Raw genomic sequence first — 22517 nt, 5'->3', positions numbered from 1 at the left:
GAGAGAAATGTCTGCAGGTTATATAGAAAGTACACAGTTGTAAAAAAATGGGCCTTCTGCCCCAGTGGGTGTAAAAATAATGCATATAAATATCAATAACATATTATTTTTTTTACCCAGCTGACTATAAAGTGCCATAATCCGAGTTTATTGATACAACTGTAACTTTTTAATTAATCTAAGTGTGTTGTATTCTGTTTTATTAATCGATGACACAGTTTGCGACTATTCGTATAGGTCCGATTGAAAATTATTTTACTTTTCTGCTTTTATTTCAGCCACAACTTTGGTCTAATTTAACGCGCAAAATTAAAATAGTCCTTAAATTTTCAGAAATGTTCTAAAAAAAAATCTTTTTTTTCTTTCCTTCTTAATATTTCTTTCCGTAAAAACCTTCTACACAATATTATAAAACATAAAAAAAGAATGAAATTGGTTAAGTCGTTCTCAAATTATGATATGACCAAGGGAAACCACCTACATATAGGAGATTTATTAACTTTTTAATATCAAGATAAAATCCAGGAATCGTTTATCTAAAGTTTTGAAACGCAATAATGAACTTGTAAAACTTGAACACTTTCTGGTTCTGGCACTAATTAAGATCAGCACTTTCAAACTTTCATTTGCTTATGGAACCACTGGATAGGGTTTTTCATTTCTTCCTATTAAACTTGTTGCAAATAAGACTTCACAACAAAGTTGGACACCACGATTCGATGTAATTTTAAAAGTTGGTTATTTTAATTATTATTCGACTAATTATTAAAGTGACAGTTATACCTGTTATTTAACTTGTTCATGTTCTCTTCAAAATCTTTCCTAAATAGAGTGAATGATGAGAATGGAAAATAACCCGTAGTTATATTTAATACTATAAGGATATTTAGTGAGTTTGTTTGTACGCATTAGAAATAATGGGGCATAACTGGGTATCATATTTGTTTCGTTTTGATCATAAAAAAAAATAATTTGCAAGTGAAGTCACAGATATAAGTTAGTAATAATTTAAATATAGAAACATCTTGATTAGTAATTGTAATGAACAAAATAACGGCTCAAGTCAGTCGTAAAACTAGACTGACACTATTCTTTGTTCATTACCAAATTCGTCCGCCCACGGTTGCATTGTTGTATTTATTTATTAATTGTCATATCAATGAGCTGTCATCACTAATGGACTACAAAATTAAAAGACACATACAATAGTTTTGTTTAAATATATTAATTTATTAAATTAATGGATTCAATTGTTCATAACAAGAATATGTCACGAAGGTTTAAAATTTAGAAGGAATTTCGAAGGAACAATTTTCTTGACACGCACATGCAATTCTTTCAAGGACATAAAAAGTTACCCTGTCTTAACAGGCGCAATAGAGAGGCAAATGTCCCCGTATTTCAAGCAAAACTTGTCTCATTGTTGTTGCATTATCATGCATTTTTGCTTGCGGTACTCAAAACTTAAAAAAAATACGTATTTCGTCCTACGACCTTTTCAACGATATGATAATGAACCAGATTAAGCCAACGGTATTTTAGCTAGCAGACGCAGAATAAATTTCAAGACAATAAGGAAAGATTTCCGACATGCGCTTCCATTGTTGACAAATTTCTGAATTGTTTACTATTGTTAATTGTACATTCCCACGTAAAAACCTAACGGACAGTTTCAAACATTTGAAAGCGTGTGACAATATATTTGAGGAAATTACAATAATTATATTAGCTACTTTTGCTATAAAATATATTAGAATAAATAATTTTGTTTATTCAGATGTTTCGGTGTTTACAAACGTCCAAACATTTTTACAGGCTTTCACATTATAATGTTACTAAGATTCAAATCACTAATGAGTACTGCCGTGGTGGAGCATAACTTGGTTTTTTAAATAGTATTTATTAGGTTTTCCAGCTGACTTAACACTACGATTACAATAATTAAAATATTATTAGTAGCTATAAGTAGCTATAATATAAGTCTAAGTTAGGAAAACTTTGCATGTTTTCATTTAATTTAAAAGTGATTTCAAGTGCAAGTATTTATTTATGTTCCAACTATAATAGATATTGATGATGATTTATTGGTCATTCTAAGCTATTTATTTCTTGACACCAATTCAGCGCAACATCTACCTTAAATAAATAAGCCAAGAGTGATCCATAATTTCCTCGTACATGTAAAACATATAGCATTATTGCATATAAATTACAATATTAATAACACGATGTCCGTGCCCATAATTTTCATTGACTGATATAATATTCTCAGGATATATAAATTATGTTACGAAATACTAAATTAATTACGAAATTAATCACCATTACGTAAATGATTTTAATGTAAAATTAATTAAATATTACTGATAGCGCATGAACGCTGGTGATAATTAATGTTGTTCCACGGAATACGTTTAACAGGCGTTCAGGATTTAGGCGTTGCTATTCACTAATAAATTGCTATGCACCCGCATCACGCCGGCATAATAACGCTATAGGAGGCTATCAGAGCATGTAATGATTTACCTTAACGAGATTTCTGACATCCCATTCAGGGCCTGTTGAACAATATAACTGATTAAACCGGACAGTAACCATGTGCCAGGTGGCAAACTCCTTCAATGGAGGAATCGATAGGCGGTCTAAAGCAAAGCTAAGCCGAATCTGCAGTGTGCTACGAAGTGTGGTATTAACTCCCTTTAATGGAGGCATTTTCAATAGATCTTTAAAGAGGATTAAGGTCGAGAGGCCGAGTCTACAACTAATGTACAGTGTGTTTCAAGTTCTAACTATTATATCAAGAATCAACAGCTATGTGTTTGAAACATTGATACATGTACCCAAACTTTTGTCATTTAAATAATATAAAAACTAGAGTCCCAATATCTACATCACAGATTCCTTTGAAAAGAATTTTCAATGAAAATATATTTCATACCTATTAAAATACTATAGATTTGTAGTAGTGGCATTAGGTTGCGTAATCTTAAATTACCTTATTATTGTCTTCTAAACGTACACTATTTATTTCACATCTTCGGTTCGGCTAACTTATTCTAAGCGTTATTTTCAAGAAGACAAGTATGTGGTATTATTTAGTAACGTAGTGTCAAATAAAAGAAATACCGTAAGTTAGGGCACAATACTGATAAAAAAATATATTATCTGTCTGTGATTCCTAAATAATGGCTTACTCCTAAGGATGTGACATTTACATTACCAAAACCTAAGCATCTGTATTTTTTGCCTTTCTGTCTACTTGTCAGGGTAATGCTAAAGATGAACTGATATTCCAACTTCCACGGCAGGTACACAATATTCAGAGAATAATCTAGGATATATTTTATCAAGACATGAGCGAAGACGCGAAAGGTAGTATCAATAGTCTCAACTACGTATAACTAGTACATGTATCATTTATTGACTGCCTCAGTTGCGTAGTTGCAATGTATACACGGTGTAATTACGACTACCACACGGAGATCCAGTGTTCGATTTCCGGGCTGGGCCCAAAACAAACGTGACTAGGTGTTTCCATCTTCAAAATTATTCAGTCGTAGTTCGGAGTCAGGAAGTTAGCGGGCTGATACCCTCGTGCCTTGGAAAACTGTTGGTCTTACGCCTGATCTCACTCCGGACATGTCGGATTGTCGTCTCGCTTGACTGAGAGTGGAGTAATATCGAGTGCACCATTGTATTGTGCACGCACTTATACACTATATTATATCTCACGCGTACTTGTCTGATCTCTGTTGAGATTGGACGCCATGGTCGAAATTCAGCCAAAAGCGAGTCAATTTTCATATTATTGTATCACCAATATATGCAATTCGTTCAAATGACTTTTTATTTCCCGTCACCACTCTAAAAATCAATTTGCTTTAACACAACTTCACTTGTTTATGTAACTGCTTCGTTATTTCTTTTATGCTTTGGCTATCAGTTCGATTTGAAACTGTCTCACATGCGCATTGTTTTATGACTCATGCGCAATGATACAATAGTTAATTGTCGGTAAAATACGGGTCAGGTTTTGTTCACGATACTGAAGAAACGACTAGGCGGCGTATACGCAAGAGTCTGGGTACTGCTGTGTGTATTTTTGCCGATAAGCAACAGTGTGCAAGGAATTTAGTCTATTTAAGCATTCTTAATCCAGTGTGATCACGGGTTTTTATGGCGTAACGAACACAGTGTGCGCACGCAGTATAATGCGATGCAATACTTTTTAATACAAAGTTTGGGATGAGTGCGTTTTTAAGCCTACGTGACGCTCTAAACTATCACTCGAGCGATATATTCGAAAAGCCCAATAAATATGGAATTCAGTAATATAAAAATGAATAAAAAATTCGGACGGGTACAATGGAATCTCGGCATGATACGCGACAACATTCCAAAAAATCCATTGACGGCGAGTAAACAATTTATAGAATTTAGATATTGATTTAAATATTCATCGCGTATTTCAATGATTTCGGTTGAAAGATGCACACTGCGGAAATATGTACTTTATAGATATATTTCATATATGTAGGAAACGACTCCTGAAGACCATGCCTGGTCAAATTATTCACTCATTAAAACTTAGAAATAAACTGCACAATAACCTAATTTTGATTTGTAAATAAAGCCAGTCCTGGATTTGTAAATAGGTTGTATAGGCCACGGCCTATAGGCGGCAGCCTCTTAGAGGCAGCAGATTTTAGAGCACGCTCACTCGATTTAATTAATCATTCGTTTATTTAACTTTAGTGCTTTCCATAATACAAACAGATGGAAAATTATTAAATATTTTAGAAACTTACATACATACATAAACCTACATACATGGGGGCGGCAGAAATAAAGTGGCCTATACTCATAAAAAATATAAATCCGGCACAGAATATAACATATCTCATTGGTACAGAACTTGTTTTAATATTATTTAATATACATATATAAATAACTCCCAAGAAAAATATTGCGACATTAAAATAACATCTATTATAATAAGCTTTAAAGTGCTTGGATAGACACAGCTCAAAGCAAAGCGAAAACACTCACTGGAATTATGTTTGCAGACGAAGGTGTGACGAAGACGTTTACCTGCGCGCGGCCCCTGGTCGGGCAACACGTGTTCCTGCAACTGGTCGGCGTGGAAGGCTCCTTGTCCCTCTGTGAGGTTGAGGTCTTCACCACTGAAGGTAATATTCACGAAATAAAGACAAAAATCCTCGATAATTAAAAAAAAAGAGGAAAGTCAACAACAGACTCTCACGAAGGCGTTTATACTCTATAAGTTTAATTAATTAACTTACGTCAATAATTTGAACATCAGATATAACTTATGCTAATGTTAATAAAAAGCTTTGTTGGTGTATTATATTTTGCAAAATTGTCCCCCATATTTACATATTAACCGGGCTTAAAAGTAAAGAAAATTATTTGTAAAATGTTTACCGCGGTTTATGTTTAATTATTTTTAATGCCGAGGCTTGTTTCGAAGGCTTTTTAGCCTTCATGGTCACGGCGCGGCGCGGCGTAGACTAAGTTGTTGGTCAAGAACATGGTCTTAACATTATATTATGTATTACCCAAAAGTTTTGTAAGAATTAAAAAATAAACTAATTCGCAAGTAGTTTATAACATTTGCATTTAAGAAAACAAGTATCGTTTATAATTTATAATATAAATATATAATAATAAATTAATATAAACAAATATTTACAATGCCGACACCTGCAACTATGCATGTAATTGAAAAACATTAACACATTCAATTTTGAGTTCAATTTGTAGTCTACATCATCTTAGGGCGGAAAACGAACAATTTGTACCGTTTCCCCCAACTGCGGCTTCCAGACTCTCATAATATGTTTACAGAATTCTCGAACGACCGATGCGCGCCGGCGGGAGCGGCAGCGGATATAGAATTAGCTGCCTTCTCGAGAAATTGCTACGAGTTCAATGTTGCTAAGGGCGGCTCGTTCGAATACGCCAGGAAACACTGCCAGAGCCTCGGCGGAGACCTCATACATGGTTTTCAGGTACACAGCTGATTCAAATAAACAAGATGTTTCTATATTTACTCTGTCTAAACTGTTTTGTCGTTGTATTACAAAAATTATAATCGCTATATTTTACGCATCTGTTCGGCGATTTATATTTGAATAATGATTATTCACAAATAAGATATAAATATTATTGACTATTGTCTTCAACAAATATAGAATTTTACACATTGTTTATTGCGATATATGTTCCAAATTATAACGAGGAAATATTCATAATGTTTAATCCATCTGTTGTTCACGTTAATATTACATTATTTTGAATTAGTAATTGTGTAATCATCATATGATGCTACACATATATATTTTATAATACAAAATAATTTTATCTATTTACGGGAAATTGAAATTCCCGTACAGTCGAAATACTTTATATATAATTTAGAAAGGAAATGTATTCCATTGCTTTGTAAAGATAGAAACCTCACCTAATCTAGACATTCAATTACAGTCATTCCCGCTGTTTACTTGGAACTTCCTTTTAAGACTTTTTCCTTTTTGGTCTGTCGAGAAAATCTGCACTTACCTCAGACGGTGGGACGGAATCATTTTGCCAAATAAACGAAAACTGCCCGTGTCTCGTCGTCGTGCATAAAATAATTCGCTCGTAGTGAAATATGTAGTTGGTTACAGTTTTTTGATATTTTTACTGTGTATATTTTTATAAATCCTATAAAAACGATTCGTAGAATTGGAATTTGTCTGCGTCTTAAAGATATATTGATCAATATTGACGTATTATCAGTTAGGTAATTTCTTTTCTTAAAATCGCCATGGACTGAGGTTTAGAAAACGGTTTCTACAGATTAGAATGAATGTTTTATTCAACCCTGAGCATCGAAAGTCGTTTACATATCGTGAGTGGTAACTAATTAAAGAAATTAACTTACTTTTGCCGAGGGGGCCGCGTTGCATTAAACAACCCAGAGAAAGGGGAACAGATAATGCGTTTTTAATAAGCTCATCAATAATGTATGGATCGGTGTAATGACGGTGTTTTCCGTGGGTTTAAGGAATTTTCCATATTCGCGTTTAATTCTAACAAGAAGTTATAATTTGTTTCCCAAATATATGTTTATGAGCAATTCAAATAATTTCATTGTTTATTGAAACGGGGTTTATTTCAATGATTAGTAAAAGGTCAATAGTTAATAAAGCATTTTAATAAGATAGCACATATTTTACGCGTACAAAGTTTTCAAAGAGAAACTATGTTTAGTCCATAGTCTAGAATTTACAATGATATTGCGCTGTTTATCAAATAAAAAGAGCGAACTGTAATAAATTCATCAGTTAACAAAAAAAGAATGCAACCCAAATATTGGTCACTGCGACCTTACTAAAAAATAAAAATAAAAAAAAATAAAAATGCTTGCACTTATGATAAGTCAAGGTACATGAGAATATTAAATTATTACTTAATTAGATTAGCTTATATAAACAAAGACAATTTATATTGAAAATAAAATAAATGAAAAATATACTTGGTAAACAAAGAAGCCAGCTCAGGCTGGCGGGGACGAAGAAATAACAGTAGGTATATATGTATTTTAAAATAAGCAATAAGGGAGAAACGCGTCGCGATCCTCACCGGTGAGGACAATAAAAGCCCTAACCTAGCTAACCTACCAGCCTTTCACCAACTACCCAAGCGATGACTACCCGAAGAAGAAAGGCAGAAAGAAACTCCGGGCTTTATTTTTTGTCATCAATTGTCCATTCTTTTATAATATTGTTATTAAATATGTATTTTGTTTTTAATAAGTCTTTTCTATACAAAGTCTGATTAATTATATAAGCTAATACACACGGAAAAAGTGCGTAAAAGTGCGAAGAAAATCCACATAAAAGTATTTAGCAATAACTAAAAATTAACGAAAAAAAAAAACAATAATACTAAAAAAATTATAAAAGCTATGAAACAGTCAGTGTACAGCGTGCATACGCCTACATTTACAAACATAATATTTTTCATTCATATTTTGTCATAGATCTCGGTCAATATAATTTAGATTATAAATTTTAAGGCTGGTGCAACAAAATGATCGGTCGGTCGTCTATTATACATTGATAATTCAATGAGTCAATATAAAATAAAATATGTCACGGTTTAAAACTGTTACCCAGTATAATGTCAAAATTGTAGAAAGGTACACATGAGACGTTTATGTAGTTAATTTATAATATTGGCGTTAACATAGGGTTGGACAGGGTGTGCAGGACTGTTTTTCCAAACCGTCTGATCATCGAGGTAATCCTTTACATTATAATACCCCTTTGACATTAACTCGCGCTTAACATGACACTTAAATTTGTAGCCGGGCAGATTGGTTATTTCAAGAGGGATTTTATTATAGAATTTAATACAATTCGCTAGATAAGATTTATTTGTTTTACAGAGCCGGAAATTTGGAACAACTAGTTTATTCTTATTTCTAGTGTTCAAACAGTGCAAGTCACTGTTTTTCATAAAAGTACCTAGGTTCTTACTGTCACGGTTACACTATTTAAGTATATTGTTTGAACCAAGTTTGCTTTTTGGGATAAGTAGTTAAAATTGCTGACGTACCACACCTCTCATTCTAGGGTGCAACGTCAAGCTTCTTGATCCAAGAATTAGAACGTCGCAAGGCGCAACTGAAGACCCAGCTGGTGTGGATCGGCGCGCAGAAAGAGCCAGGCCTCACTTCCAGGACTTGGAAATGGGTGGATGGTAAGGACGTCACCACATTAACCTAACAAATAGCTACCACCTTCAAATTCCTTTAGCTCCTGTAGAATCACAATCATATCTATAATTTCTGATGACGTTGATGGGCGGTGGTAATCTCTTCCACCTTCTTTTACAAATTTATGCTATTAAAACCTTCCATACCATATCAAACAATAAAGGTTGACATAATTTTGTAAACCAAATACATAGTAACAGAAGAAAGAAACATAATTTGTGCAAATAATTGCACGGATAGGTACATACCAGAAATATTACATTTCAGAAGCTACATTAAACTGTTCACAATAGTTCACTAGTTTGTTTTATGAAAACCATACTGGTTATTCTATTTAATTTGTTGCAACAAAGGTAGCATTCGCTGAGGAAAATTTAACTTGCGGCTTGGGGAAAATTTAGCTTAGAAATTGGGTACTGGCTTTCATCCTAGTATAATCATAAAGCCTTTGTCTGTTGAGATTCATTGTAATAAGTTTGTTTACTAAATTAATCTTCAAGTTCAAGTTCGTCAGAAGGCGACATAGTTTCGCATAAGATTGCCAAATCCTGGTGTTTGGTGCTATACTCAAAGTAAAACTAGATACAGCTGCAGTATGGTATGCGGGAATAGATAGAGATTGTTTAGTTTCGAAATTTCTTCATGTAATTCAATTACTCTGTGTACACTATTTCTTCAGTTTAGAACTGAGATGAATACCAATTAATGTAGATTTGAAAAGTGGTCAGAGAGTTTCAATCTTTATAAGAATGATAAAAATTATCATGCGGAAAATAGTAATTTTATTAATATCTCACAATAATTACTTCATTTATGATAAGTACCTTTGTATCGAGAATAATCATACCACTTCTAGGTCCCAATATTTGGCCGTCTGCATAAAGTACTTAAATATTTTGCAATACTATACTATAATATATCGCTTCTATATCGTTTATGGAACATTTTCTGCGTTAGGAAAGGAAACACAAGGCTTTCTATTCTTCTATATAATTTTCTATTGTTCAACAGGTGAAGTAGTTTCCAAGCCGACGTGGGGGAAAGATCAGCCGAACAACTACAACGGGGAACAGAACTGCGTAGTGCTGGACGGCGGACGCACCTGGCTCTGGAACGACGTCGGCTGTAACCTCGACTACCTGCACTGGATCTGCCAGTACCGTGAGTGTCACCTTCATAGGTACATATCTACTTTATTCTGCTTGGCAATGGCGACTTTGCGATGCGACGGTATGGAAGTTTATTTGTGTTTTATACTTCCTCGTTGGCGCTGTTTTTGTTTGATACCCGGATATCGCGAATATTTGATTTTTTGCGTAATCTGCACGGGGTCTGTTGTCCCATTAATGATAGATGCTTGTTCTCGATAGCATAATGGTGTTATTTTGCGGTTCTACTGCCGTGCCGAAGTCTGGGGTTCAATCGCTGAATCAGTGATATTTGGGATTTCCCCTTTCAGTTCGATATTTGGTTTTGATCATCGGTCAATGTGTCGGTTATCGGTAGTTGGCTCACCGCCTTTAAAAAAACGTAACATAGCTGATGACATGTGATTGTACGAACACCCCTGACTAATCCTCAAAACAAAATACTTAAATTTATGTTTATTCACGTTTTTGATACATACTATATGTAGTTTTGTACATGAAACATTAGTTTGATGTTTTAGATATAACTTACGTAGTTGCAAGCGATTGACGCAGGTGGTACTCGCTCAAACATTTTGAAATTAGCCACGAGGCTGCAGCCCGCACTTACCCACGACACAGGCCATTATGTACCTGAATCCAGACTACTAATGAATAAATTCTTTAGCATTAAGGTTGAAAAACAAAAGCTGATTGTACATTCATTAACATCTAAAACGTCTAAAGCAAGCAATTATGAAAGTCAGTTGAGTAATTAAGAGCTCGTTATGAAAAATCTGATTGTAGCATTTTTAAACCTCTGGGTAGCTGTAAAAGAATAAAAAATATTATATGATAAACGAATCGTTTTATAATAACCAAGCTTCATAACTTACTAACGCAAACTCAAAGGGAAAAGGCATTTAAATTACAACTGTTTGTGTGTTGATTCAAGACTGTTGCAGCGAAGATTTAGTCAGTTTCCTAGCATTTATTTTTCTTTGAATAAAATATTAATTTGTTAGTTACGACATGTTCGTTCTATTTGCATTACTTAGGTACGTAGAACATAAAGCAGTATGATTTCGTTTATTTTTATGTATACGCAGAATTGCTGTCGCGAGTTGTGTTTGGCAAATTATTTTTGTTCTTTAATACTTGTAAAGCAGCATTTATTGCTGAAGACTATTGCATACCTAATACTTTAGAATTAATTCTGTACTAAGCGATTGTCCCTATGTTGTATTCTAAAGCGAAATTACGCCCTCTAACATACTTGTTCTACAATGGTTCATTTACTGATATGCAACCTTCCACGTATATCTATGTAATTAGCATAAATTACACGAGTCCATCAATGCAACACATTGGGCAATATAAATTTAGATAACGATCAAGTATTTTAATTGTAATTTTGTGCAACGCTCGCACATTCCGCTACAAAGTGAATGTATAACAAATAGCCCGCCAACTAACAAGCGTTCATTATGTGCTGGAGGTAGGATATATTTTATATCCGCCCGAATAGCAACCACCGTAAAGAAGGTCTCAAAACCCGCTATAGTGGCTCATGTAAGTGTGCCGCGTTCCGGTATCAGCCTGTGTATATACGGTAACAGGCCGGCATAATTGTGTCGACTGCCGAGGGGTAATCAACTCTATTCAGTCGACATTCTATTGGACTACTTGCCATAAAGTGCAGTGGTGACACTTTACAGTGACTATATAAAACAATGTTTTTATGTGGTTCAAAGAAATGGATGTGATAAAAAAAATTAAGAGCAAAGTGTGACTCAGGCTTAGTATGCTCCGTATTGAATCGTCAAAATTTTTATTACAGTTCAAATATACTAAAATTAATAATGAAAAATAAGTCCAATTTTGCAATAAAAATTACTATTCAATCAAAGAAAGAGGCTAAAAACCAAATTGGCTTTTAATTAAAACACTATCCGATAACGACATAGCTGCAAAGTTAGCTAAAGTTTCGATGAGACCGCCATTAGGCAATAAAAGAGATTACAAAGTTTTATCTTTCAATAAACTCGACAGTTTGCGAATTAAACAGCGTCTGCGAAATTGTTAGCGAATCTACCTTACCATTTTATTAGGAGCATTATGGTATTTTAAAAACTGCGCATAGAATTTTTATTAACTTGTAAATTGCATGAGCGAATGTTATATTTTGTTCACGTATGGCTGAACATCTTAATTTTTCTAATTAGATATTAATTATGTGGATACCTATTTATGACAGTAATCGTATTATCATTTATTTTTATATGTACCAAATAAGTACAATATTTATATTATATATACCACCTACTTATATGCAGCTACGATGTTAAATACGTAAATGCCAATGCGGAATTATCATAAATAAAGCGAATTGTATTTAATTACTGTTAGTAAATCTGAATGTTATGACTACAACAATTGTTTCCGTCTACAGTACCGCCCTCGTGCGGTAGTCCGGACAAACTGCTAAATACGACGATCGAAGGCAACAACTACTTGGTGGGCGCCACGATCGCCTACAAGTGTCCCGAGGGACACATGCTGTTTGGAGACAAGACTAGGGAGTGCAAGAGGGACGGCTTCTGGTCAGGGACTGCACCCACCTGTAAATGTGAGTTGTTTATGCATAGTATTTTTGATGAACAAAATAAAGCGGCGACAGCCTAATTGAGTGTGGAACGGACTGCTAAGATGAATGTCCGCAGGTTCCAATCCCAAGGACATCTCTGACTTATCTGTGAAAATTATTTGTGAATTATCGCTTGCTTTAACGGCAAAGGAAAACAGCGTGAGGAAACCTGCATACCTAAGAAGTTCTCTATAGGCATTTTGAGAGTTGTGTGAAGTCAACCAATCCTCACTAGGCCAGTAATAGACTCAGGCCTAATCCCTGTCAATAGTAGAGGAGGCCCATGCCCGGCAGTGGGACACTATACAATACAAGGCTGGGTAATCTAATAAAAAAAAATGCCATGAGAGTATTACTTATTTGTTTATTTACATTAAAGCTTAGAACACTTGGCTAATACACTTACATTCAACGATACAATTGAAGTCTTATAATGAATATGACAACAATAATAATATACTTTCTTAAAAAAATTTTTTTTTAAATGCTTACCGTTAATAAAAATAGCATTATAATTAATAAAAGTATTTAACTGCTTAAACTATACATGTTTTATAGTTTCGTAAACGGTGCTCCGCGTACGCACACTACGCGCCAATGCTACTATAGATAACAATCTAATAACTCATAAAAGTGGTATAGTACCTCCTTATTGATAGATTATAATTATTGGTAGTGCGAGGGATTGAATGCCACATGCCACGACTGTTGGATCTTATCACCACAAACTACGCAAAGCAGTATTTTAAAAAAACTGGAACTTTGTCCTTTCCTCCCAGACGTGAACTGCGGCACCTTACCTGACCTCCCGGACGGAGAGGTAACCTTAGTCGACGGGAGAACCACGCATGGTGCCAAAGCGGTGTACTCCTGCAGCGAGAACTTTACCCTGGTCGGGAATGCTGAAAGAGAGTGTAGTGATAACGGTGTGTGGGCTGGCGAGACCCCCAAGTGCTTGTTCGATTGGTGCCCCGAGCCGCCGCCCGTCACCGGCGCTGTAGTCACTGTCACCGGACACAAAGCTGGATCTCTGGCCACGTACGCGTGTCAAAATGGGTTCATCCTTTTTGGATCACCGGTAAGATTTGAAGAAATATTCTTAACAGAAAATAAAATGAACCAATAACTAATTGCTTGAAACAAATTTCCATAACCCGAAAAATTCTTCTAAAAAAATTTCAGAGCGTAACTTGTACCCTTGGAGGGACGTGGTCAGGCACTCCTCCTTCTTGCAAGTACGTGGACTGTGGAACCCCGGCGCAGGTGCACCAGGGCTCGTTCGTGCTGCTTAACGGCACCACCACCTACGGCTCCGTGGCGCAGTTCACGTGCGAACCTGACTACTGGCTGGCCGGCGCTGAGGAACTCGTCTGCAACAGAGATGGGAAGTGGTCGCATGATATCCCGTCTTGTGAATGTAAGTGGAGATTAAATTATAAATTAAAACATTTAATAAAGCTGATTTCTTCCTGGCGACGGACTTCGATAAATAAAGTACATTATATTCCTCATTGAATAGATGAAAACGTGGAACAAAATGGATATTAATAATAATACTGCAAAAGATTTTAGTTCATTTAAATATCAAAAGCTGTGGAACTGTAAACAGAAAAAAATATACTCAAAATGGCCTTTACACTAAATCCAAGAATCTTGTGGCCTGTCTATATACTAATAACACAACTTCTTTACTTTATAGTGATCTCATGTCCGGAACCGGAAGCGCCAGCCTACGGCTACATGGTAGGCTTCGACTTCAACGTGCACTCCACCATCGACTTCCACTGCGAGAGAGGACACAAGCTGGTAGGAGAGACCAGCCTTCTTTGTCAACCGGACGGGGAGTGGTCGGGAGAACCTCCCAAATGCGAATGTGAGTTTATACACCATATTACCGAAAAAAAATAAGTCTCTATTGCTCTCTGAAGTCATAAGATTCGAAAAGCAAATACAAAACACAGTTTATTTTGTAATTAGGAATCGAAATAGCAGTAAATCTGTTGAGGCATGCTTAGCTTACTCCCGATGTTAGAAATTTGTAGCATCATAATATAAACTTAAAATACAGAAGAAAATTGCTCAATATTAATACAAAACCAGTAGCATATGTATGGCTTCACCCCTATAATATATACAAAAATGATTAAATTATGTTTCTCCCAGACGTGGACTGCGGCAAACTTGCATCGCTGCCGTACGGTTCCACTGAACTGATTAACGGTAGCACTCACCTCGGCAGCATCATTCAGTACTCTTGCACCACAAACTACAGGCTCGTGGGGCCGGTCCGCAGGATCTGCACTGAAGACTATCAGTGGAGCGAATTTTCTCCCAGATGCGAAGGTAAGCCAGATATCTAGCTAATTATTTGTACTGTAGATGCATAAATACTAAATGAGATATAGAACGTTCTGTAATCTGTTCATATTTTTGCTAATCACTAATTGTTTTATTTTCTTATTACTATATTTGATATGGGTAATCTACCATGTTATGCCTAAGACTAATGTTTATTATTAGTAACTGGTCCGACAAATACCATGGTTTTTTAATGTCTATCTCGGATTAGAAGGTGTTAAATGGCAATACAATCGTGTATCTACTTTCACCGACCAGCTGTTAGGTTTTCTGTAGAACTGATCTCACGCATCCGCTGCCTTAGATCGTCCAAAGTTCTTTATATATACTTTACCCACGACTTTATCTTCAATCTTCACCACTACGCAACAGATTGTAGGTTAATACGTACTTCACTAACAAACAAAACTTTTCAGAAATCCGTTGCACGGACCCGGTGGTAGCAGAGAACAGTATAGTGTCAGTGACTGGCAACGACCGCAACCACGGCAGGACCCTTATCAGAACCTCTGTGAGCTCCACTGTCGGTAACACGTACCGGATTGGAGCGCTGGTGAAGTACCGATGCGAGAGAGGTTACAAGGTGGTGGGGGAGAGTCTGTCGACTTGCGAGGATAATGGGCAATGGAGTGGGACTACACCTACTTGTCAATGTGAGTAAAATGATAAATAAAATGTCCACTTAACAGGGTTATATTTTTACTCGAGTATATCCTGTAACAGAAAATATTATTTTTTGAAGACGCACAACATTCTTTTGGACAACCATTATAACCTTCTAGGCTTAAAACTGTGGAGTGTTCTGTTACATATTAATCTCTCGACGAGACAGGATAATTTACATTGTACAATAATGGAACCCCTGATTCGAAAATAATTGACAAATAAAATAAAGCTCATCATCTAGTTTGATTCATCTTTGTTTTCTCATGTCAGACGTGGACTGCGGCAATCCGGGTCGCATTCAGAACGGTAAAGTGACCCTGGCGACAAACGCAACTTATTATGGAGCTGCAGCGCTTTATGAGTGCGACGAACATTGGCAACTAGACGGCGTCTCGAGGCGGCTGTGCCAAGACAATGGCACCTGGAGTGCTGAAGCACCAGTTTGCAAAGGTAAGAAGACTTTAATGAATATAGTGAGAAGAAGAAGAAAAAAAAGGGAAAAATTATTCTTGTAATAAACGCCTTTTGTCGGCTATAAGTTACACCCACACACAAAAAGTAATGAAAGAGGAACAACAGCTCACGCAGTTCCTTTTAATTCAGTTAACAACCATTAATTTACCATCTCACCACAATGCGAATATTATTTTTTGAAAAATATATTCGCATTGTGGTGCGAATATATTTCATTTTCAAATATCTCAATTCTAAAAAGTGGTAAAGACTAGTCAGAAACTAAACTTTTTACGACTTACATTACAAATGTATTATTGATACACTTTCAGAAATAACCTGCGCGGATCCATCAGCTCAAATTAAGGGCAACACTGGTTTGCTGGTGGTGACCTCGACCTTGAGCATTGGAGGAGAGGCGCACTATCGCTGCGAGAGGGGGTACAGCCTCAAGGGCCAGCAGACCAGGACTTGCATGCCGAAGGGACAGTGGAACGGCACTGTGCCTGTTTGCATTCGTAAGTTTTTCGAATATCTATGTTTCATGTTGATAGCAATTATTTGGCATATAAATGCACTTATCCAGAATATTTGAATAACATTACAAGTTCAAAGTATGTCTGACTAAGTGACAGATATGGATGCCTCAATTGATGAAGTTTCTTAAAATGCTTCTATAAAGTTGTTCTCAAACTATTTACATTAAATTAATCGACATTTATTTATTCCAGCAATCGACTGCAAATCGCCAGGAACGATTGAGAACGGGCGCATAATAATATCGAACGGATCGACTCTGTTCAGCAGTTCGATAGAGTACCACTGCCTGCCCCAGTACCAGCGGGTAGGGCCATTCCTGCGCAAATGCATGGACGATGGCAAGTGGTCAGGCGACGAACCTACCTGTGAACTCGCCACAAATGAAGCGGTGGACAGTGGCACGCTGCCACTCAGCGTGGGCGTTGGGTGCGGAGTAGTGCTGTTCTTGCTGATGCTTCTCGGTGTTATTTATTTGAGGCTGTAAGTATAACTCTAATGATTAACATTTGAAATAATTATTACACTTCGTATTTAAGTATGAGTTAAACAATACTGTTACTTAAATTTCTTAGTAGTAAAATTCAGCTCTAGTAGATTGGTTCATCCAACATTGCTATCAGCCTTCAAACACTTCTAAAAAAATTGTGAATATTCAACTTGCAGTTTTAAATGTTTGCAAAGATATTTTTTTATTCCCAGTCCTGTTAATTTATAAAAAACATTAAAAGGACGTCATAATCAATTACAGGCGAAAAGCGACACCGGTCAAGAACACAGAAAATATAGAAGGGGCCGAACGTAAGGAAGACCAGAATGCGGCGGTCATGAGCTACGCGACGCTGCACGACTCCAACGGGCGGCATATATATGACCACGTGACCGACAACGTATACGACTCGCCGTACAGCGAGAGGATCACGGACAACGTCGCGTATGGCCGGCGCAGCGACACCGAGTCCACGTACGAGCCCGAGCCCACCGGCCCCAGCGCCGTCATCACGATTAATGGGGTTGCTGTGCGTTGATTGGCGCACGATCCGCGTCAGACGACTGACGCGCCGCACATGATCACCGACGAGTTCAGTGAAGCCGGTGCGATGTACACACTGCGGTCTGCTCGCACGCTCGAAGCTGCCAAACCACGTAGTTTCCAGCTTATTAGTTGTCAGTAACAGTAGCGAATAAATCTCAAACCACAGCATGCGCATCTCGCCAGTTTGAACAAATCTTGATTCTTGCGAGAAATAACGTGTAAAGCTTATGGTCATTTTACGGTGGTGTGAACTCAGGACAATAAGGGTGTGAATGACGTCATTACCAACGCCAGATGACATCGTACGCAGTGTTGCCAGTGTGGATTATGAACTTTTGTAATTGTCGGTAACAAAATAACTTCAAAGTGTTATTTAATTGGTTTACAAAAGTGCCTTTTATCGTATACGTGTTACGTTTTGTAACAAAATTATCTATCGGTGCGGTTACCATTCTAAAGACTCGAGTGTTCAAACTGTTAATTTAGTGTATTAAATTTAAAATGGATTTGACAAATTAAGTGTTCGTATCGATCCACAATCAATCATAGATATTGAACCAAAGATATAAGTGTGTTGAAATTTTTATGCTGAATATCATATTATCATGACTGCAATTGTTTTATGACAAAAAATTTACTACCTTCGACGCTCTACTTAATAAAAAAATTATGTATAATATTTTCATAAATTGCCTTTATTTGTTCGATGTATTCGTTGCAATATTTTATCTCATGTTATAACAGGCGTGATATATATAGCGGTATCTATGATTTCTAGTTTTTATTTATTATTTATTTTAAAAACAATTGCAGTCAACAGTACTTTTGATTCACAATAAACTCGTTATATTGTGTACCAAAAGTTAATTATTTAATAATTATTAATGTATAAAATAATTTATTGTTATACATCGATGAATGATTGTATTTTAATGCCAAAATATTATGTTTGCCCTTCAAATACGCGTCTCGTAATTAGCTTAAGGGAATAACTACATTTTTCTATTATTATGCGGATTTATATATAATATACATAACATTTTGCCGGTGTGCGTGAGTGATTTTTGGTCCGCCGCATATGTATGCCCAAGCCCATACGTGCATGCATGTTTACGAGCACGTATGCGTTTGCGCATATTATGGAACTGTATTTATGGATATAAATTATATATTTGGCATAATTTCTTGTAATACTAACTTTACTCAAACTCGATTTTTCGTACTATTAATTAATTATACGTTTTTGTAAATATTTCTCTAATATACATTGTAATTAATGTACTACACGTCTCATGTTAAAATATAAAGAGGGCTGCTCATCACATCGAAGTATAGTGAAGCTAGAAAATTAGACGAACGCGGTTCGGTTTCGTCCGATCCTATTAGTTGTTATTACCTGGTTCCGCGTCGTTTACTGAACCAAGTTTGATTTCGACCTTTTACGATGAAACATTAATTGTAAATAATCCAGGGTGTTAGTATTTTTGTACTTTTTATATAAAAGACATCTGTAATTTCCGTATCTATTTCTTGTGATGTCAAAATATCAATTTTGGGATATCTGTAATAGTGTGTGGGTTTATTGATTTGCAACTTTGTGCTTTTATAAAAAGGACTTACGAATATGTACATTAGTGTTATTTTTAAACAGACGACACTTGCGTTTTCTTTTTGTTAACGATCCGTATTATTGAAATAAATCAAAGATGAATTATTTCTTTATTATTTGATGAAGTGTTGCACTTTATTTCACATTTGCGGTTTGTTGAGATAAAATACATGCCCATAACGTTTTTGTTTTTAATATTGATGTAAAACAAAATGTGTCCTATATTTCATAGACTTGAATATATTCCTTTAAATTTTTGTGTAAAGAGAGTGCCTTTATCTATATATTTTTAAGTATCATTGTGATTAAATTAACTTTAAAACCAATTTAAACATTAATAGAATTTTATTTTTGTTAAAAAAAATTTACCCTAACACTGTTGTCTAGACGAATAGACAGTAATTCATGTCGCCAAATAGAGTTTTAAAAGTAAGAAAGAAAGGTAAAGTATAACTTATATGACGTTATTATAAATGAGATTCCACGATAGACTATAAATTAATGTTGACAGATTACTGCAAATTTATTTAAGACATCAGCCTCCGTAGTTTTACTTATTTTTATAAATATGTTTAATAAACGTCTTGAAAGTAAATTTGTTTTAATGCAAAAAAAAACGATGTTTTTCTATCCATTTATTTGTATAAAATTGACAAGACATCGAGACAACGAACAGTTTTGAAACATAGTAAAAGATATACATTAATTGTACACAAGAGGCCGTCAGATGAAGGCACTAACCAGTGCTTTTATAATAACATGCCACAGAATAAAAAAAAGGTTTAAATCTATCTATACATGTATACGAGCATATCACGTGTCTCCTATGAGATCAGTGATTATTTTGAAAGAAGTAAATAATATCCATAAAAACCTGGGTTCAGGATGTTAGTTTTGGCTTATAAGTAATGGTAATACCACAACTTAATGTAGTTATGGCAAGCATGTCGTAAACTGGCGCCCACCGTGTGAGTTGTGACTGAGAGGTTAGAAAAACTATAATTTTTTTTGTTTATTTCCTTTAGTTAGTAACAATGTTAGCATTATTAAAATTCTTTGACTTAACGCTTTCATAACTTCATGAGTGTTAATCATAGCAGTGTTTATCATTCTCGCATGCGGCAATCGCATTCATGTATACAGAGCTTCAACTTTCGAAAAATTTAAGGCCAATATTATTGTTCTTAGTTGACATATCTGTGGGTTTAGTACCTTCAAAGTAGGGCCGAAATATTACCTAAATTTGATCAACATTCAACATCAATTTGATTCCCATCAAGACGTTAGATTTCTCAAAAATTATTTTTCATATGTAAATTAATATAAATGTAATTTCAGTTATCATGTGATATAATTAAATTCTTAATGGGAGTCATAATTTATCAAAGGGCTAATATAATAGTTGTACACGGTAAAGTGTTTAGGTACCATGTACCCACATAATATATTCATAGAAAATTTACTTTATGTATTTAGGAAATTTACAAGAGTATATTTTGCTTATTGAATATTGTTTTATTACTAAGAGACCGGATTACATGGAACTTCATCTGTCTATGCCAGATTATCGAACGACTATTAAAAAAGTAGGCTACTTTGGTTTATGTAATTTTCTATGAATTTCCAATTCTACACGTTTTCAATGTTAAATGTTAATGAGTATGATTGAACAATTATTGTATTTAACGGGACTATATTGAAATGTGAATAACATATAGTCTCAAAAGTAAAAATATCCAATCTAACATTTATTTGTGAAGTGATGCAGGAAAGTAGTAGAGCGAAGTTAGTATTGTATAGTAGATAATGAAGGAGTAGTATTCCATCTTATTTACAATTAAATTCGAATTTACCCATTTGACTATTCTTAATATTTATTACAGCTTGTAAATATATTTTTAGTACCAAACAAATTGTCAATTCGGACACAAAAAGCTACTAATATTAAAAACAACAATATATTAAAAATATGTGAATGCATATCACATCAATATTCCACAACATAATACACAAAAAGCTAACAAATATATGAAAATACTTTTTAAGACCAATCAAATACTATTAACCTAACCTATTATAAATAAATCGACATCAACAATCAATAATATATTAGTCGCCGAATGCATGTCATGGCCTAGTATTTAACAAGATGGTCGATTTTATGAAATTATATAACGCGGACGATGGTTCCTGTGTAAAACGTAGCACTAAAGGATATATTTCATAAGACTAAGATAGGAGTGAGTCCCAAGGACACAGTAAGACAAGATTTAGATAATTACCAGTAATATTGTGCGTACACGAATCACGATTCTCGCAGATCCATCGACTTTATACAAGCTTTATTCCTACTATTCGCTAGTGATTGACGTCAACGCCCACAAACATAGCTAACCACACTCATAATATTGTCCAAAACTGTTCCACACAAATAGGAATGTCGCACGCATTATCCCCGCCTCAGAACAGGAGCAATTTAATTTTAGTTTGAATTTTTCGTATTGAATTTTTCGTACAGAACTCCGTATAATTATGGATCAATATCACCCTGATAACTGGATGATAGAGAATACCACGATCGTTCAGCAAAACATCCATACATGAGGACCGACTCTCTTTAAAGTGTAAACAATTATGTATTAGCCGTCTTTCACGCTGGTACCAGCGGCTCGCGATCAATCTTGATTAGAGCTCAGTGTGAACTTGTCTTAAAAGCCCAGGGAGAATTGTTGATACAAAGATTACGCTACTGTAAATCCTGGCTAATAGATAAGCCATATATAATATGTATGTGGACACATATGTAAAGATTATACTTATAGATAACAAACCTACAACTATTGAAATAAGACGTTCGAGGTTATCGTACTGAGATATTGGGTCTGTAGTAACGTGGGGACTTTGATTAAAACACGAAATATACAGAGAGGAGACGGGGTTAGTAGCAGCTAAAGATATAAGATAGTAGTCGATAAAAATATTTTGATTTGGTAATTCGGAGTAAGATAGTATGGACGATACTAATCGACGAAGAATGATTTTATTATTTTATTTAGATATAACGCCTATTACAGAATCGGATAACAATGACTACATTATATGAAAATAGTTGATCGATAAGTTAGATATATTACTGAGTGTAAAACAGACACCGAATATTATTTTTATTGAAACATTATTATTGTTTTATGATGATGGTGATGTAAATCATGTAAAAACTAAATAGTAGAAGTGTTAACATTTTTCACCTACACGAGCATGACTTCGTATTAAAATTATTTCCTCAGGTATGCCAAGGG

General features: G+C 35.1%; 1 protein-coding gene across 1 annotated transcript in view; it reads left to right on the top strand.

Moving 5' to 3' along the window:
• LOC115439930 (CUB and sushi domain-containing protein 3) overlaps nt 1-19808 on the top strand; it is a 123452-nt gene extending 103644 nt beyond the window's left edge. The window contains exons 5-18 of the mRNA XM_037444000.1: nt 5067-5189; nt 5869-6032; nt 8643-8769; nt 9797-9946; nt 12365-12541; nt 13339-13637; nt 13742-13976; nt 14259-14432; nt 14723-14902; nt 15334-15570; nt 15854-16033; nt 16369-16554; nt 16768-17056; nt 17325-19808. Of these exons, the coding sequence (XP_037299897.1) occupies nt 5067-5189; nt 5869-6032; nt 8643-8769; nt 9797-9946; nt 12365-12541; nt 13339-13637; nt 13742-13976; nt 14259-14432; nt 14723-14902; nt 15334-15570; nt 15854-16033; nt 16369-16554; nt 16768-17056; nt 17325-17601 (2798 nt within the window). The 3' untranslated portion in view covers nt 17602-19808. The remainder of the gene's footprint in view (nt 1-5066; nt 5190-5868; nt 6033-8642; nt 8770-9796; nt 9947-12364; nt 12542-13338; nt 13638-13741; nt 13977-14258; nt 14433-14722; nt 14903-15333; nt 15571-15853; nt 16034-16368; nt 16555-16767; nt 17057-17324) is intronic.
• Nucleotides 19809-22517: the final 2709 nt, after the last annotated feature.

The sequence above is a fragment of the Manduca sexta genome, chromosome 27, assembly GCF_014839805.1.
Source record: "Manduca sexta isolate Smith_Timp_Sample1 chromosome 27, JHU_Msex_v1.0, whole genome shotgun sequence".
NCBI lineage: Eukaryota > Metazoa > Arthropoda > Insecta > Lepidoptera > Sphingidae > Manduca > Manduca sexta.
Note: the sequence above shows the minus strand (reverse complement) of the source record. Positions and strands in the feature narration are given on the sequence as shown.